Here is an 11,185-nt window from a genome sequence, read left to right as displayed (position 1 = left end):
CGTACACTCAGAGTATTCCGGCGACAAGTGTTAAGAACCCTCTTTTGCGGCGTGCAGGAGAACGGAGTGTGGATTCGAAGGATGAACCATGAGATACGCTGGGCAGGACATGTGGCGATTATGCCGGACGACTATCCTGCAAAAAAAGGATTCGCTACGAATCTCGTAGGAACAAGGCGAGCTGGGGCGCAACGAGCGAGGTGGTCAACCGAGTGGAGCGTGATCTGGCGAATTTGAGATATCCGAGAAATTAGAGAACGGTTGCCATGAACCGAGTGAATTTTAGGAATTATGTTCGTCAAGTTATGTCATGAGACGGAATACTACGAAAATAATAAAAATAACCAATACCGACTTCCGACGAGTCATAAGTAAATATTAGATGACGATCTCGATAAGTGAGAAGTAAGAAGTGAGATATGAGAAGTAAGAAATTTATAGCCAGAAATTTGCCATAAGAAGTTGGCCGTGAGAAATGAGAAATCTCTAACCTCTCACTTCTCCCTTCTCACTTCTCTTGTCAAAATTCCATTTTTCATTTCATACTTCTCAATTCTTTAGTATCACTTCTCATGACTTTTCGCTTTTCATTTTTCATTTCTCACGTTTCACTCCTCATGTCTCACTTCTGACTTCCAACTTTTCACTTTCTAACTTCTCTCGTTTCACTTTTCATTCCTTACTCCCTACTTTCCTTCATGTTGAGCTCAAGTGTTTTCCTTCAATATGCCGCAAGTCTCGATCCGATAACTTTGACATATTTCGTTCCGGAACCGGTCAGATTGGCCATGGCCAAGACCCTCTGTCCCCGAATCGAATTGTTTCAAAATTAAATCTTCCATCAAAGTTGTGTGGGCGGAAATGTGTACAAACCGCGAAGAAATTCAATGTCTACCCTGCTAGACTATCAAAATCTATGAAAAGATATTTTTCGTGAGTGAAAATTTCCGAAAAATCAATTATTCAGACGCCGCACGAGCTCAGATGTGATGACGGGGACGTGATGCCTTTCCGAACCTCAATCGATTCTTCGGGAATTTTCACTGAAGAAAAGTATGTTTTTTAAAATTTGTGTGTCTAGAAGGGCAGATATTGAATTTCTTCGCGGTTTAATAGACCTTTACATTGTTTTGCCCATTGTGCAATGGTCAGTTTGGATTGGACCAAACTTCATTGTAAAGATGTTCAATATAATAATTAAAGTGCTATGTTTACTGTTAATCTCAGGCTTGTCATGGAAGGTCAACATAATCTCTTTAAAAGGGTGCACATGTGTGCAAAAATTTCGACCCAATATAAGCAAACATAGACACAGCACTTGTAAGAGTAACATTTCGTTTTTATTGTTGGTTTTGTTTGAATATCGATTTTTTTTTGTTATAGTTGTTTTATTTTAATTGTTTTTTTTTTCTTTTGTCTAGAATTACTTCGTCCCTATTACAGCTATGTATTGGTTTCTTTTTTTTTTGCTTGCATCATTTTCCTCTCCTCTTGTTTTCACTTCTTTTATCGTTTGCTTCCTCCTCTGGTCTCATCTCATATCGCTAGACTATTCGCTGCCAGTCTGGTGTTTTCTTGGCCTTGTCAATTGTTGTTGTTTTTTTTTCAACGCTTCGCAGTTCTTTTTTTGTTTTGCATGTTAATTTGGTTGGTATTGGTTGATAGTTTAGGGTTTTGCGATTATTTGCTTTTCAATATAATTCTTTGTTCATTTCATAAGCATTGGAATTGTGGAAAAAGTTGCTTTTGCTTCCTATCATTAAAAGCTCAATTGAAAAACGTTTGAAGCTGTTTTTTGTTGTTGTTTTTGTTTGATAAAACTTGCCAGCTTCTCTAGTGTGTTTGTTTGTTGTTTATTTTTTTTATAAGTTACAATTGTATTATCAGTTTTTCATTCTTGATGTTCTTGTTTTTGAATTTTCAACAATTTTACTTGTTCTCACAATCTTTCCCTTTTTTTTATTTTTTTTAAACCCTCTATGTTGCGAATCCATGTTATGCGCAACAATAACTAATCGTGGTCGAAAAAGGGAGCAGGGGGGAGGGGGGAGGTTGTTGAAAAAATATATCCTCGTAAACAAAGATTGGGGGTAGCTTCACATGCTTCTGGATATCAGTTGTTCATCTGTTTGTTTGGGAGAGGGCTTTTAAGATAAGGATAATTGTTTAGTTCTTAGTTTTGTTTTATCATCAGCTTAAACTAATATGCAATTTATTGAGTTTGAAATTAAATAAGATTTCTGTTAACTGTTAGATGGGAATAGTAATGAGACTGGTTGCGACCTGGCATCGGACACCTGAACAGATCAGATGAGCGAAAAAGTAAACGTAAAATATGTATAGGTTTTCCCGGTGTCTTCAGTATTCCATTCAACATGTTCCTACTCTGTAATGCATCATTAGGTGCATCTTCTCATAAATGGATCCTAGCTGCATGACTGGCGCGCATTTTATGGCTCTTGTTTTGATGCGGATGATGGGCTTAAGTTGTACTTGCGGAGAGATATAGGAAAGGATTCGTTTCATGTTTAATATTTTAAACAGGTTCCACAACGCGGTATCGTTTAAAACTAACAGAAGGATAATTTGTGTTGGATAAAAAGTAGGGTATATGGGTTTGAATCAGTGTTCTACACTGAACAATAGGTATCATTGTCTTTACAGGCGCGTTATTCTGGACATTCTGGGCTTTCGTTTGTTCATCGTAGGTTGATCAATCCGGACAAAAAGTAGAAGGGTTTGGTTTTGCGGAGCTGTTTTCCTTCGTGTGGGTGTATCTCAGAAGAGGGTAGTTTCCCGAAGTGGCTCACTCACTATTGCCACTGTGTCAGCTGCAGAACGCAATTAAGATTAGCCCTGCTGGTTTTTCCCGGTTCAATATTTGCACTAAAACGAAACAAGATCATTAGAATTTGGAACACATCTTTGAATATGTAGAACTTACCATAAGACTGTTTCGTCTGACGCCATTCCACCATATAAACAGATTTGGTGTAGTAACTTCGATCGAAAGTTGTGGACCGTGGTATCTTTTAAACATTTTTGCCTAATATGTTATCTGGAAAAGAAAAGTGTTAGTGGCGTTAGTGGGTGTGTTTGTTTCTTTTTCTATAAATGATGTGTCGTTGATGGCCATTCGAAATCGAGGCAGCTGAGAAACCTTTGAGTAGTCCACCTTTGAACTAGGGACTTTGCTGGCATGATTCCACTCTTTATGATAAATGGTTGAAGATCGATTTGATAGTATACACTCAGGCGTTTTTTTTTAGCGGTCTCGTAGAGTAATTTCAAGAAGTTTACTGGAGTTCTCGTTTCAAAAGTCAACTTTAAACACGGCAACGGCTCAAACCAATTGTTTTTTTAAGGTATTAAGATGTCTCACTTAAAGAACAGTTACAATACCAAAAGAAAACAAAAATTATCACAGCTACCCTTTATTAATGTATCTTCTCTTATTCTAATTTTGAAGACATGTTCTTGATATTCAACGAACACAAACATGAAGGATCTCAGTAAAACTTCATGTTTCTTTGAAGAGATCTAATTTGCTTAACTCTAAAGCGTGCTTTTCCTAAAGATATCCTAGCTAGCATCTTACAAATGCTAAAATCCGCCAGTCCACAGAAAGTGTACTATATATGTATGCCGTGACCGAGATTTGATATCATGACCTTTTGGCTTAGAAGACTTGAACGCTATTTTCTAGACTACGGTCGCACTGTGGTCCAAAAGGGCTAAAAGTGGAACTTTTTTCGTAGCGCCTCTGTCTTTTATCTTATCTCTTAAGTGTCTTCAGAACATTTGCTTCTTCAAACATGCTTCATAACTTGAAAGCATCAAAAGTTAGTCAAAGTCCACTATAAAAAAAATTGAAAATTTTAACTTTTGTATTTCAATAGATAGAGCTTTACCACAGACAAACAGACATGACACTCTGAAGAAAAACTATAACATTTTTCGCAAAACTGCTTGCATTGCCATCTGGTGTCGACATTGCCTATCACGACAAAATGCAGCCATGAACCGGTTAGGAAAATTTAAAACCATCATGATACCCATGAAATCAAACTTTTCATTTAACATTGTAAACAAACAGACTGGTATGAATTATTGTTGAAATCATAAGTTCAATTTAGGGAGTGCTTTTACATGCATGAATTCCTTATGGTGCTCGAGGAAAAGTGTTCGCTGAAGTGCTGGAAGCCGTTCATAAGTTATTGACAAAAATACGATTCTTTGGATAACATCAAATTCATACCTGAATTGATTAAATGATACTCCGGTTTGAAATTTACTGAGTGGTAGCAAATTGAAAAAAAAATCCCCCACGCAGGGTTTTCCCTGAAAGCAATTAGGATATCGGGGTTTTTCTACAAAAAGAATTTTCGATAACTACATCGAACGTAACGACAAAAATGTAACGTAGAACATGACTATTGAGCACTGAATCGCCTCCAAATGATCTGTTTTTAAGTTTAAAGGGAATTTTTTTCATAATTCTGCATTTGTGTTTTCAACATTCAGTTTTTTTGCAGTAGCTAAATCAAAAGGAACAGCCACTTAAAAGTCGAGTTTAGTCATGTGCGTTAAAGTAAATAAACACAGCCGTACAGAAAAGGTATTCCATTTTAATTTATTTCAACAAATTTATTATTTTTTTCTCATTTGCAATAGAAACATTGCTTTACATTTGCTTAAAAAAAACTCTCAGTTGCGGCCAAATAACATGGGTATGAAAACAAGGGATCTGTTCCTCATTATAATCCTTTTTTCTCGGGTTCAAATATTCGATACTGCTATTCAACTCTTCAGATTTCGGAACAAAATGAATGGAACCAAAGGAACACTGCAACAGCAATTCTTCCCGGTACCACCTCTTGCTAATTGAAATATGATCCGTTTGAATGGGACACGGTCGCAGGGAGATGAGTATCTACGGGGTTTTAACAAAATTTGAAACTAAAAAAACTTTGCAGACTTTTTTATTTAGGTACAACCTTGTTTGTTTACTTTCAAGTTTGATGCGTGTCTCCAGCAAACAGCTACTATGATGGAAAAGTTTTAATTTTAAGACCAGTGCACTCTGGTGGCGACATTGCCTAGCTTTCAGAAATATTGAACCGGTTTGCGAAAACCGGAAAAAGAGTGTCCCGTCTGTTTCAGACATGACACTCTGAAGAAAAACTATAACATTTTTCGCAAAACTGCTTGCATTGCCATCTGGTGTCGACATTGCCTATCACGACAAAATGCAGCCATGAACCGGTTAGGAAAATTTAAAACCATCATGATACCCATGAAATCAAACTTTTCATTTAACATTGTAAACAAACAGACTGGTATGAATTATTGTTGAAATCATAAGTTCAATTTAGGGAGTGCTTTTACATGCATGAATTCCTTATGGTGCTCGAGGAAAAGTGTTCGCTGAAGTGCTGGAAGCCGTTCATAAGTTATTGACAAAAATAGGATTCTTTGGATAACATCAAATTCATACCTGAATTGATTAAATGATACTCCGGTTTGAAATTTACTGAGTGGTAGCAAATTGAAAAAAAAATCCCCCACGCAGGGTTTTCCCTGAAAGCAATTAGGATATCGGGGTTTTTCTACAAAAAGAATTTTCGATAACTACATCGAACGTAACGACAAAAATGTAACGTAGAACATGACTATTGAGCACTGAATCGCCTCCAAATGATCTGTTTTTAAGTTTAAAGGGAATTTTTTTCATAATTCTGCATTTGTGTTTTCAACATTCAGTTTTTTTGCAGTAGCTAAATCAAAAGGAACAGCCACTTAAAAGTCGAGTTTAGTCATGTGCGTTAAAGTAAATAAACACAGCCGTACAGAAAAGGTATTCCATTTTAATTTATTTCAACAAATTTATTATTTTTTTCTCATTTGCAATAGAAACATTGCTTTACATTTGCTTAAAAAAAACTCTCAGTTGCGGCCAAATAACATGGGTATGAAAACAAGGGATCTGTTCCTCATTATAATCCTTTTTTCTCGGGTTCAAATATTCGATACTGCTATTCAACTCTTCAGATTTCGGAACAAAATGAATGGAACCAAAGGAACACTGCAACAGCAATTCTTCCCGGTACCACCTCTTGCTAATTGAAATATGATCCGTTTGAATGGGACACGGTCGCAGGGAGATGAGTATCTACGGGGTTTTAACAAAATTTGAAACTAAAAAAACTTTGCAGACTTTTTTATTTAGGTACAACCTTGTTTGTTTACTTTCAAGTTTGATGCGTGTCTCCAGCAAACAGCTACTATGATGGAAAAGTTTTAATTTTAAGACCAGTGCACTCTGGTGGCGACATTGCCTAGCTTTCAGAAATATTGAACCGGTTTGCGAAAACCGGAAAAAGAGTGTCCCGTCTGTTTATCTGTGGCTTTACTTTATACTACAAAGTTGTATAATACGTAAAAATATGAAACTTTGTTGAATACATCAAAACCCTATCTCTTTTCAGAGCAGAGTTATGAAGGTTTTATTTTGAAAGTTATTTAAAAGTTAGTTTTTATACTTAACTATAGTTAGATAAGGATTTACAAGAATAAGAGGTTCTGAACATTTGTTGAGGCATTAAAATCACACGTTTTGCACTAGATTTCAACATTCTACGACGTTTCCTAGCCAACTAATGGCAATTTTAAGTTTTATTTTTACTCAACTTCACGAGCGTTTATTGCAAAAACGTGCAAGTGAATTTGTAAAACTAATGAACCACATTAAAGTTTGAACTAAGTGCAACAAACTGGTGTTGTTGTCATTTGTCTCCACGTGCTTGTATTTGAACACAATAAGCATATATTTGATGTGTTTTACGTGTTTTTAATTTTGATGCCAAATGATTTAAAAATGCAAAACACGTCGAAAGCTGGGATTATCTCGAACAAAAATTTTTTGGTCAAAAATCGACTTTAAGAATTTTAAAAATTACGTAGGGAAGGAAATCCGAAAAATCGAAATTTTAATTTTGACAACAAATGACTAAGAAAGGCATGTAACATCGAGATCTGATGTCATCTAAAAAAAAATTCGTCATATATCGACTTTCAGGGACTTGCCGATAAACTAGACGTTTTTCAGAAAATCGGTTCGAATTCAGAAAACTCCCAAAAAGTCGATTTTTTACCAAGATTTTTTTTTCTTCAAAATAACACCAGTTTTTCGACCATTTATTTATTTATTTTTAGAAACACTCGATTTCGATGTTTTATGCTCAAAATTCATCGTCATCAATCATTTATCATCAAAATTCAAACTCGATTTTTCAGATTTAAGGGTGGATACCGAAATTTTTGAGCGCTTTCATGCACTAAAAAGCCTTAATCAAGAGTTCTACGAGTTTTCCAAGTCAACTAACACTTAATGGAATGAATGAAAGACTGGATTGACTATTACAAAACGTTTAAGAATCCTTCAATCAATATTAACAACTTTTCTGAAGCTAAATGCTTCAAACGAGGTTTTGCGAAATTTTAGGAATTTCCCAAACTCCCTTCAAGTCAGACCCTATGTAAAATATGCACAAAATAGGTTAAACTACCCAATCAAGAAATTCTTTCTATAAGTATGCAGTTACTAACACACGCAAAGCCGTGTGGTGTGGTGGATTTTTACTTGTTTTTATTTCGTTTATCATATTTCAATACATAATAACTTGAATAGTAATAATCATAAATAACTATTTAGCATTCCACAAATCATGAACTATTCCGTTCGTTTTTTTTTTGCTTCATCTGACGTGAAATCCACGCGCGGTGCCGTTTCAATTGTCCCACTGTTTTTTTTTATTTTATCGTGTCAAATTTAATAGTCTCAGGGAATCGGTTTCGCAAAAGAACGGGTAATATTCGTAATAAGTATAAAGATAAAACACACGATCACAGGGTGTGTGTGAATTGAATATTTGATCGATTCGGTTCTTAAACCTTCAGAAACGGGGCGATTGTTTTTCTTTTCGTTTTTTTTTTTTGTGTGTGGCATAAAAATAGGGAGAAAAATATAATTTTGAATCAATCCACAAGCAAAATCCAAAGGGTAGAAGAAATTAATCATCATCGGCTTACCTAATTTGTTTTTTTTTTGTTTTAAAAAGAAGATTGGAGAACCAACTGCTGCCGGTCGAGTGTTTCAACGCCGGGGACAAAAATGCAAAAACTTTCAAGGGCGCCCAGCGATTCCGGATGGCCGTCTTCTTCAAACACTACATCAAAACCTTTGCTAAGGATTTTTTTTGTTGTTGTTTAACAATAATTTTGTGTTGGTAGAAAATAAATGTTGATAGTTACCATTTTTTGCTGTTTAATTTTAGTGTTATATGAGTTTTTTTTATTGTAGTTCTTATGTTTTTCTTCTTGATGGTGGTTACAATACAGTAGCAGTTGTAGTTGTTTGTTATTATTGATTGCTGTCCTTGGCCGAGGAGGACGGCGGCGGCATCTGGCCGTTGACGATGATCGCAAAGTAGGGATGATCCATGGCTTCTCGTGCCGTGAGCCGCTCGTAGTGATCGTAACGGAGCAATTTGTCTAGGAAATCGAGCGCTTCCGGCGAAACCAGATGTTGGTTCTCGGAGTGGACGAAACGTTCCCATCGTTTCCGCGAGTGGCGGGACAGGATATCGTTGAAGCGGGGATCTAGCTCGATGTTGTACTTGTCGAGATAGGCGAACAGGTCTTCGGTGCCGAGGACCTTGGCAATCCGAACCAGCTGATCGTAGTTGTCGTGGCCGTGGAAAAACGGTTCCTTCCGGAAGATCATGGAGGCGAGCATACAACCGAGCGACCACATGTCTAGCGAGTAGTCGTACATCTGGTAGTCGACTAGCAGTTCCGGACCCTTGAAGTAACGACTGGCAACTCGAACGTTGTATTCCTGACCCGGGTGATAAAATTCGGCTAGACCCCAATCGATCAGACGCAGCTTGCGGTTTTCGTGGTCAATCATGACGTTGTGAGGTTTGACGTCACGATGCATGATTCCCATGCTGTGGCAATAATCGAGGGCTTTCAACAGTTCATACAGATAGTACCGGATGTCGTAATCGGTCAGCGTCTGGTACAGCTGTTTGAAGTCCGTATTGTTGACGTGCTCGAAGATGAGGGCCGGTGTCCGGGAGACCGGATCTTTGACGACAGCTAGCAGGGTAATGATATTGGTGCCACCGCGCAGATTTTCCAGGATCTTGATCTCTCGTTTGATTTTCTTCTTCTTGACCGGTTTCAAGATCTTGACCACACACTTTTCACTGCTGGTGATCTTGACGGCTTCGAAGACCTCGCTGTACTTGCCCCGGCCCAGCTTCCGTACCAGCTGGTAGTCATCCTGGTTGGCCCAATCCACGATGTAGTTCTCGTAATCCCAGTAATCCCGCGGCTTGTGCGAATTGACGTCCGCATAGACCCGGGCACTGCTTGGCAATGTCATTCCGTCCTCGCTGTCGCCGCTGGATCTGTGGCCACCGGCTCCCCCTGCTCTTACTCTGCTTAGCCCTGTTTGGTCCTCCTTCCGGTTGGTGTTGGTGGCCGCCTTACCTTCCTTCTTCCGGACCTGGCGCTTCTTTTGGCCCTGGATGGTAATTGCCAAGCTGTTCTGGATCCGGTTGTCGTATGGGCTTTCAGTTTTGTTGTTGCTACTGCTGCTGCTACTACTGGTCGCAGAGGCCAGATCGCGGAACAACCTCAAATGGGACCACCGGCTGCTGCGAATCGGAATCCCTCCACCGGCATAGGTCCCCGTCCAATTCGTTGACCTGGACGACGGCTTCAAGACCTGCAAAGGTCCGAAACGAAACAAAACAATCCTGGTTGAGAGATACACTTTTGCGGGTTTTTGGGACAAATTTCGAGGGAGGAAGAACAAACCGGAAATTAACCTTCGCTCAAATATTGCACCTAACCGTGATGCACCGATTCTCGCACACTTGAATTCTTTTTCACCCCTTAATCCGGAATCCAATTGCACCAGAATCACTCTCCCGGCGGCTTCAAATTTTGTACCGAAAAAAATCGAGAAAACCTTCAACAACCGACGACCGGAAGCACTTTTTCGTGGCCACACGAGCAAGCAATTTTTTTTTCTCCGCACTGACACAATCGCAATCGAACACGAAAACGCAACTATCTTTTCCAAAAAGGTTTTCGTCGAAAGGATTTATGCGAAACGCGACTCCGCAAAACAGCCAAACCACATCCGCTACCGGCCAATTCGATCGAAAAAACCGTTTCGCGTAATCAGAGGCAGCGACCGCACCTAGCAAAGCCCTGCGGGGGCCGTATCCGGAACACGAAAAACGGGCAGCCAAAAACTTTTACCAAAACGACCTTTTTCTCGGATGGACGAGAGTTTCCAAGATGGCGAGCGAGGGCACCACACACACGGTAGGCCGATCGGGGTTCAGTCAGAAAATCGTTCGCACTTTGCCTCGCTCCACCGTGAAGAGTTTTTTTCGATTTATCACCATCAGCACACAGCCCTAGTGCCATTTCGCTTCCTCCAATAACCTCTTAAACCGACTCACGACTCACTGCGGCAACGAGGCAGTGATGCTATCTCGCTTGCGCTAGTTTGCCACCACGCCGCAGTGTGAGTTGTCTGCTGCTCGACCGATGATGATGCCGGCGGTCGTGTGTTGTGTTGGTGACAGATGGGCCGGGTCAGCGAGCTGTCAGTGTGACGTTTTTCGTGCGGGGACAACAGTCGTCGAATTTGGCAACACGCCATGCACTGAAGCAAATTTAATTTTCATTAATTGCGCCGGCTTCAAAGTGTTTCATTTTGGTCATATTAATAATTTCAAAAGTGGCAACTTTTTCTTTTCTTGCTTGTCCGTATTTCAAAGTGAAAGTTTACATTTGGGGGGTAGTCACGTTAAGGCTCATAGTATGTCTGTTCAATCAACTCTAGTCGAAACGGGTCGAAACAAGTAGAAATGGATTGACAGTTGATCACCTGTCTCTTTCCAATTGACTTCGACCGATTTCTACCAAGTCGAAACTAATCTTGCTGCCGAGCTGGATTGGTTTCGACTAGTTTCAACTTGCTCCATTGAACAACGACCTGACTAGTTTCGACCAAAACATTGGCTCGTTGAACGTCTATCAGTTAACAGAAACCAGTTGAAACCGATTTTTACTAACGATTGAACGAAGCTAGTGATTA

The 11,185-nt window shown here is 39.1% G+C and overlaps 1 protein-coding gene across 5 annotated transcripts; it reads right to left on the bottom strand.

The window, feature by feature from the left end:
* Positions 1–1,454: 1,454 nt before the first annotated feature.
* Positions 1,455–10,444, bottom strand: LOC129738738 (casein kinase II subunit alpha). 5 transcript variants are annotated; one of them, XR_008735625.1, is made up of 5 exons: positions 9,900–10,444; positions 8,314–9,796; positions 8,092–8,245; positions 2,945–3,058; positions 1,455–2,886 (listed from the first exon to the last, which is right to left on the bottom strand). XR_008735625.1 is itself a non-coding variant. In XM_055729997.1 (2 exons), exon 2 carries the CDS (start codon positions 9,449–9,451, stop codon positions 8,423–8,425), a length of 1,029 nt encoding a protein of 342 aa, XP_055585972.1. In that variant the 5' UTR covers positions 9,452–9,796; positions 9,900–10,443; the 3' UTR covers positions 7,624–8,422. The 5 variants fall into 5 exon arrangements, 1 of the variants encoding a protein (XP_055585972.1); XR_008735624.1 differs by lacking the exon at positions 8,092–8,245 and having other exon boundaries at positions 9,889–10,443; XR_008735623.1 differs by having other exon boundaries at positions 8,092–9,796; positions 9,900–10,443.
* Positions 10,445–11,185: the final 741 nt, after the last annotated feature.

The sequence above is a fragment of the Uranotaenia lowii genome, chromosome 1 (assembly GCF_029784155.1).
Source record: "Uranotaenia lowii strain MFRU-FL chromosome 1, ASM2978415v1, whole genome shotgun sequence".
NCBI classification, from domain to species: domain Eukaryota; kingdom Metazoa; phylum Arthropoda; class Insecta; order Diptera; family Culicidae; genus Uranotaenia; species Uranotaenia lowii.
This window is presented reverse-complemented; position numbering and strand designations above follow the sequence as displayed.

Bases quoted from the DNA above. Each gene is read 5' to 3' on its own strand.
- LOC129738738 (XM_055729997.1), bottom strand. From the start codon at position 9,451: ATGACATTGCCAAGCAGTGCCCGGGTCTATGCGGACGTCAATTCGCAC.